This window comes from Monopterus albus, unplaced genomic scaffold (assembly GCF_001952655.1).
Source record: "Monopterus albus unplaced genomic scaffold, M_albus_1.0 scaffold127.1, whole genome shotgun sequence".
NCBI classification, from domain to species: Eukaryota; Metazoa; Chordata; class Actinopteri; order Synbranchiformes; family Synbranchidae; genus Monopterus; species Monopterus albus.
The window spans coordinates 2,710,374-2,716,942 of NW_018128007.1; the positions used below are offsets into that span (position 1 = coordinate 2,710,374).

A 6,569-nucleotide genomic window follows, 5' to 3' on the forward strand; every position below is an offset into this window, starting at 1 on the left:
GTGTCATATGATCAAGAGAGAACACACTGATATAAAACACTTATGACATCTTGAAAAGTAGTCAGTTAAAATGTTCCAAAACTGTTAGTAATTTATTCTGTGCAACACAATAGTACAATATATTCCCACAAACTAAGTAACTGTGCATTTTAGTCAAAAACGGTAGCACAAATACAGTGCCTCAAATACTACATGTAACTTGAACTGGTTTATTCTAATACTGGATTAGTGAACTATCACAGACGACCATACAGTAACTAATGAGTTCTAAAGGATATGACCTTCCACAATACTGTTGTCATACCTGTGACTCATTACGCTGAAGAAAGTGTCCACCTGCTCTGTGTCTTCAGGCTCTGTTGACTCTCTGGACACCTTGCCTTCATGCTGAACCTTCTCTCGGTCTGGAACACCTTCCTGCTGGTGCTGAAGCTGCACAGCTCTCACTTCCCTGTTGTCCTCATGCTCTTGACTTTGGCCTAATTTGTGCTTCTGGTCTTGTTTGGTTTCCTTTTGATCATCTGCTTTATTTTCCTCATCTCCCTCTGCTGGTTGTTCATAGTGTTTAATATCACGAGTATTCAGGTAAGTGTGTAGAGTAGAATCGATTCGTGAGCTCTTGCCGTCGGCTGCATAATTGCCTGCATGATACCACAGACAAACAGAGACATTCAGAAATAAACAAGCATATGGAAAAAGGGTTCTGTCAAGATATCTATTAAAGTCTAAGGCCTAGTTTTCATCAGACTGGGTGCAGAACCCTTATGATAGAAGAGTTGCGACACAAGGGATCAAAAACGGTAGTGAGTCACATGGCTCATGCAGCTTCAAATAGTTCCAGTCTATTCAGATTCATTGTTTTCTGTAGGGAGCAGTGGAATTTCTAAACAAATTACAGCTTTTAATGACTTGAACAACCTTGAAAACCAATTCTGTTCTGCTGTTGTAGATAGTTCAGCTCACTTAGCTAGGTACCTAATCAAATAATGGGACAATATTTGAGAGAGTCACAAGCTTGTAAAACATGTATAGATGTTTTAATTATGTATAATTATTACTATTGATTTCTTTTTACTTTAAAAGATAGCAGCCAAGTGAATGCACTGCTCCTAATGTTGGAACTATTCAACATCTCTATGATCCACCATTACTGTGAAAAGGGTCCTTACAGACTCAGTGGAGATCTTGTCACTCTCCTTCTTAATCCACTCTAATGCAAACCTCACACTCATCCTTCATATATTGTTTTAGTAAAATTATGCAACATACATCAAGATCAGCTCCACACTACATTTTGTATCTAGTATAATATTGCTGCGCTGACCTCTATAGGTTGAAAGTATGACAACAACATCACAGCTGGACGAGGTGAGGTGTGACTGGTTTCAGCTGTGACCATGCCCAACTGTGATTCAGGCATTGTACTTTGTGTAATGTGGTACTGCACATTGTGAGAAAACATCGAGCAGCAACCGTAAGATGGCACACTATTATTATTTTCCATCACCAGCAGTAGCTTCCCTTGTGTAAAGGTTTTGTTACTGCTGAGGGAAATGCAATAATATAACCAGATCTCCATCACTCTACGCTCACTACAGTGCAAAAATCTATTCATGTCAGTTCAGATGACGTACACACAACAAACCGGTCTCACCTTTATGGAATGTACTCTTGGTTTTCATGTTACGGAAGTCAGCAGCATGTAACACAAGTGGTTGGGACGCCTGAATTACCTGTCTGGGAAAACCGGTGTTCCAGCCGATCTGGTTCTTCTGTTCCAGAGTCAATGCTCTGGTTGTCATGTGCATTTGCCTCTCCTGAGGGTTCAGCCACGTCTTTCCATCTGAAATAAATTTGAGGGCACTGTATTTTCAAACTTTTCTTTAGAAAATATGTAATTAGCAACTGTGCCTGGCCGCAAAGAATGAACACATTCTTAGCAAAAAAAGCTAAATATTAAAACCCTTGAAAGTGCATTTAATTTAGGCTTCACTTTGCTGAGTGCTACTTTGACCATCTATGTGACAAGTAATTACAAAACAAAAACAAACAAAAAAAAAACCAGCAACCTACTTTTCTCCAAGGGTCTGGTTTAAATGAATGACTGGTTTAATCTGGTGGCAGAAAAAAACATTAGATTACACATATTTTAGACAACAGTTACAGACCAATTTTACTAGATTGTTATTACACTGTCTAGTTAATCATGAGTTGTTGACAGAAATGTACCTTCTGGGGTTTGATGGCTGCGACTGGAGGTGATCCTAGTGTACTCTGTGTTGCCGTATCTGGACTAAAAGTACGATTTGCTATCTGCATGCATTCCTCTAGAGTTTTAAGGAAAGTAGTGCATGTAGACTTCACCATGTTTCCGGTGTCTATACCTGCCTGGAAACAGGGGCACAAACACACACATATCCCAGCATTAAATCTATAAAGCCATGATTTTTTTTTAATGTGCTTTAAAAAAATATTTCCTACTTCTCTGGTCTATTATTAAGTTTAAGCATGCAGCAAACCTGCCAGTTGTAAAAGGGCTATCCTATACAGCAGTTTCATAGCAATAGCAGAAGCGTCTCTTATTTCATCGACTCATCCAAACCCTAATCTTACCTCTGCTGTCGCTCCTAGCTCACCATTCTCCTTGATTTTGTTTACTTGTTGGAGAAGAAGGTCACAGTACAATCTGAGCTCTGACATCTTAGTTTTCAGAGCCTCTGTGTTCTCCTGGAGCTCTGTCACAGAAAATGAGCCAAAGTTTGGGAAGATGTTTACAATATTTTACAGTAACCTACTGCTGTATAAGTGGAATCTACGTCAAATTTGGCTTAAATACTATCGAAATACCTTTCTCTCTTTTTGTTCGGTTGTCTGTAAGGCAAGCTTTGGCTGTCCCCAGTGCCACCAGCCATTTCTGCCTTTCTGCTGCATTGATGGCTCTGAGGTAAAAGTGCTGCTCTCCTGGTATGGTCAGGTCGACTCGTGTCGAGTCAGAGGAATGAACTAATGCAACGCAACGGCAAATAAAGACACAGGCTGTTAGACATTTTTACACACAGTTGTAGAATGAAACACAGGACAAAGTGAGCTATACAGACCCTGAATTTCGCAAACGGAAATTTTAATGCTGCCCTTGCAACCTTTCCAGGCATCTTCTTGTGAATCATAATAAGACAAAATCCCTCCATCGAGCACAAACCAGCGAGGTTGCCAACCTGAAAAATGCATTTGAAATTTTAGATCACTGCTTTGACATCGCTGTTTAGATGAGAATTTAAATTTCCAATACTGAAAATTGGTAAAAGCCGATATAAACTTGGAGTTAACCCTTGACGTTACGTTACGTTAGCAACAACTAATCAGTTAAGAGATTATAATGACAGATCGTGGGATCTCCATAAATTACCTAGGGCTACTTGTTAAGATTTCATAAATAAGGCTAACTTCTAATTCGTTTAATGACTCATTTCGTGGAGTGGAAGAGAAGCTAGTTAATCTACAGAGGTGTATAAGACCCGAAAGAAAGCTGACTGTGGCTAGCGTTAGCTTGCTCGTTGCCTCTTAAACTCGGTGCGCTGTGACGTTGTCGTGCTAGCTAGCTGCCTAAATACCAGCATTATGACCGAAAAAAATACAACGACCGTATGATTAACTTACCACTTATGTAATTGGTCCACTTATATAGCATTCCTTCCATTGTTTATCATGTGTTTTGGCCGTTCATTACTTGTTTAGCATAATAAGATACGATGCACAGCTGATTTCAGCGCCTCCACCGGCCCCCAGTGTGGTTAACAGAGTAACATCCCTGGCGTTGCATATCAGCTACGTAGCTAAAAGTGCGCAAAGTTTTTCATGAATAAAGCTCTAAACTATCACGAGAGACGCTAATGAAGTTCCTCCCACTTACGTCAGTGAGATTTAAGTTTTGTGGGTGTGATTTATAGTGATTGACATATAGAAACACCAATAAAGTAAAAGAACATATAGGGCGGGACTTTAGAACGAATCCTCCAATTATAGAGGGAGGAGGCAGATAACTGAACATTGTGTTCATGGAAGGTTTGTGCCACGTACTTGGTATTCCTTCCATCAGTTTTAGGAAGCTCACTGTACTTCGTGGAAATGTTTAAATTAGCTTTTTATGCAATTTGTAAGTGAGCTATTGCCTCTCGAAATGATTCTTTTTTCAATTTGTTTGCTATTCCCCTCACTGTTTGTCAGTGGAAGGAAATTGCCCGAGCCTGAAGTCAAAATTGAAGTTCTACATAATCCTTTAATATGTTACCGCAAGTCAAAATATGGAGACATGCTTCTTGTTCATTACGAGGGATTTCTGGAGAGTAATGGCACCATGTTTCATTCCAGGTAACTTCTACTGATAGATTGTAATATTTCTGCAGATACTGCTGTGCAGTTCTGCCAAACTGCGCAGGAAAAATAATACACAGTAAGGTAACAGCTTGTTATAATAAAAAAAAAAGTTTGTTTTTTGACTTGGCAGCCGCAAACACGGGGACAACAGTCCAGTATGGTTCACTCTTGGGATCCAAGAGGTGCTAAAGGGCTGGGATAAGGGTCTGCAGAACATGTGCACTGGAGAACGGAGGAAGCTGACAATCCCACCATCCCTGGCGTATGGCAAGGAAGGAAAAGGTAGAGTAACCTAGACAATCTGTATTCAGAAATTTGTGATTGGAAGAATACTGTTTGTTGAAAAGTTACCCCTTCATTCTGTGTTTCACCATAAATGTGCTTCATTTACATGTGTTTGTTTACAGGCAAGATCCCTCCAGGTAGTACCCTAATTTTTGACATTGAGCTCATGGAGATCCGAAATGGTCCCAGGTCACACGAGTCTTTCAGGGAGATGGATCTCAATGATGACTGGAAGCTCTCCAAAGAGGAGGTATGGTTTTCTTCTAACTGCTTTTTAAGCAACAGGTTTTATGCTCTTGTATTATGAATGAGTGTATATTTTGATGTTACAGTACTTCTGAAAACCATTATGCTTTTGTCTGCACTACAGGTGAAAGAGTATCTGAAGAAAGAATTTCAGAAACATGGATACTCACCTAATGACACACATCATGAAGTGATGGTAGATGACATCTTCAAAAATGAAGACGAAGACAAAGATGGTTTTATATCTGTGAGGGAATTCACCTACCAACATGATGAGCTCTAAAGGACTTTTTATGTTTGTTTTTTTTAACTACCACAGTGTCTTGGATTTCCTCCAAAACAATAACATTAATAGAAGAATTGTGAATGAGTTCCTGGCTGTTTTATAAGGACCTCTTCCAAGAGCTGGAGTTTTTACACTGCATTTTAACATTGTCTTACCTATGGCTGAACTTGAATATGATCTTAAAATTGATATATGTTTCATTCTATTTTACATGCACTGATAGTGTTACTACAGGTGTCTTAAAATAAGTATTTTTTAAATAACTGGGACTTGTTAGTTGTCAGAACAATCATCAGATGAAAATTGAACTTGTGTATGCTCTGAGCACTCAGTTGAGCTGGATTATATACATATTTTATCTGGTTCTCTTCATTAGTCACTAGGGGGTACTGTTGTTCTTTATCATACCTTTAACCCACCCCACCCCCCACACAGTTTACCACAAGTGGGCTCAAACCTGTTGCCATACTGTTTATGGCAGATCAAATTAGCAAAATAAGCATGGAGTCAAATATACCACTACTTGTTATCAAGAGTAAGTCGTGAGGAAATAGCAGTAGGGGTCAGTCACTTACAGCAAATAAACAGTAGTGCAAGCCTTGCAGCTTAATTTGTCAGAAGAGGATGCAATCTAAACCATGCCTCCCAAACAGTAAAGGCTACCAACAAACCATCTGTCACCATGACATGTTACAGTACAGTGTATAAGAGTTACAGTTGCTCCAGTACATACAGTAGGTGTGTGCAAACTGCACCACAGAGTAATGCTGTAGCATAGAGACAGCTGGTACATTTCAGTTTTGTTGGTTACACATTTTAGTAACCAACTTTACAGCCAACTGTATTGTAATTCTGTCAAGAATAAAGAAAGCGATGTGAGAAATAATGCTTTCTTTGCTTTGCTAAAATTACTGTACATTCTGAAGTAGGCTGAGACACGCCAGTGATAACACATTTCAGAGACAGCGACTACCACTGGACTAGTGAGCCAGAGCATGAACACCATGGTGCAACCATGTCTCCTCTCACAAAGAGCACCACTGTTTGTGGAGTTAACATGGTATCTGGCAAAATTCCACCCTGCTGACCACCTACAGGTAAAACTGGATGAGTGGGAGGGTTATATAGCAAGACAGAGACTGAATAAGAGATAAGGCATTCTGGGGAAAACAGCTAGGAAGGATGTGGAAATAACTGTCAAAATATAAAAATGTTAATTGCATACCCGTGATTCAGTGTGCTTCAAATCAGCACCGGCAATGAGCTGGGCCTATCTTCAGATTGAACCGCATCCACAGACATCACAGTGTGGTGAAATCATGTTCAGAGATACTGAAAAGCAACATTTTGAAAAGAGCAGCAGGTTTTTTTTTCCCAC

The 6,569-nt window shown here is 39.6% G+C and overlaps 2 protein-coding genes across 2 annotated transcripts in view; one reads left to right on the forward strand and one right to left on the reverse strand.

The window, feature by feature from the left end:
• The window catches only part of plekha8 (pleckstrin homology domain containing, family A (phosphoinositide binding specific) member 8), an 8,151-nt gene extending 4,226 nt beyond the window's left edge, over window positions 1-3,925 (reverse strand). Inside the window, exons 1-8 of the mRNA XM_020612744.1 lie at window positions 3,658-3,925; window positions 3,099-3,215; window positions 2,848-3,003; window positions 2,614-2,735; window positions 2,230-2,388; window positions 2,074-2,114; window positions 1,734-1,843; window positions 305-641 (exon numbers count right to left, since the gene is read on the reverse strand). Of these exons, the coding sequence (XP_020468400.1) occupies window positions 305-641; window positions 1,734-1,843; window positions 2,074-2,114; window positions 2,230-2,388; window positions 2,614-2,735; window positions 2,848-3,003; window positions 3,099-3,215; window positions 3,658-3,697 (1,082 nt within the window). The 5' untranslated portion in view covers window positions 3,698-3,925. The remainder of the gene's footprint in view (window positions 1-304; window positions 642-1,733; window positions 1,844-2,073; window positions 2,115-2,229; window positions 2,389-2,613; window positions 2,736-2,847; window positions 3,004-3,098; window positions 3,216-3,657) is intronic.
• A 93-nt stretch (window positions 3,926-4,018) lies between these two features.
• fkbp14 (FKBP prolyl isomerase 14) lies at window positions 4,019-6,367 on the forward strand. Its single transcript, XM_020612745.1, has 4 exons — window positions 4,019-4,368; window positions 4,505-4,656; window positions 4,782-4,909; window positions 5,030-6,367. Exons 1-4 carry the CDS (start codon window positions 4,145-4,147, stop codon window positions 5,186-5,188), a joined length of 663 nt encoding a protein of 220 aa, XP_020468401.1. The 5' UTR covers window positions 4,019-4,144; the 3' UTR covers window positions 5,189-6,367.
• Window positions 6,368-6,569: the final 202 nt, after the last annotated feature.

Coding starts and splice junctions, on each gene's coding strand:
- fkbp14 (XM_020612745.1), top strand. CDS start 4,145: ATGCAATTTGTAAGTGAGCTATTGCCTCTCGAAATGATTCTTTTTTCA. Junction 4,657..4,781: donor GTATGGCAAGGAAGGAAAAG/GTAGAGTAACCT, acceptor GTTTGTTTACAG/GCAAGATCCCTCCAGGTAGT. Junction 4,910..5,029: donor GGAAGCTCTCCAAAGAGGAG/GTATGGTTTTCT, acceptor TCTGCACTACAG/GTGAAAGAGTATCTGAAGAA.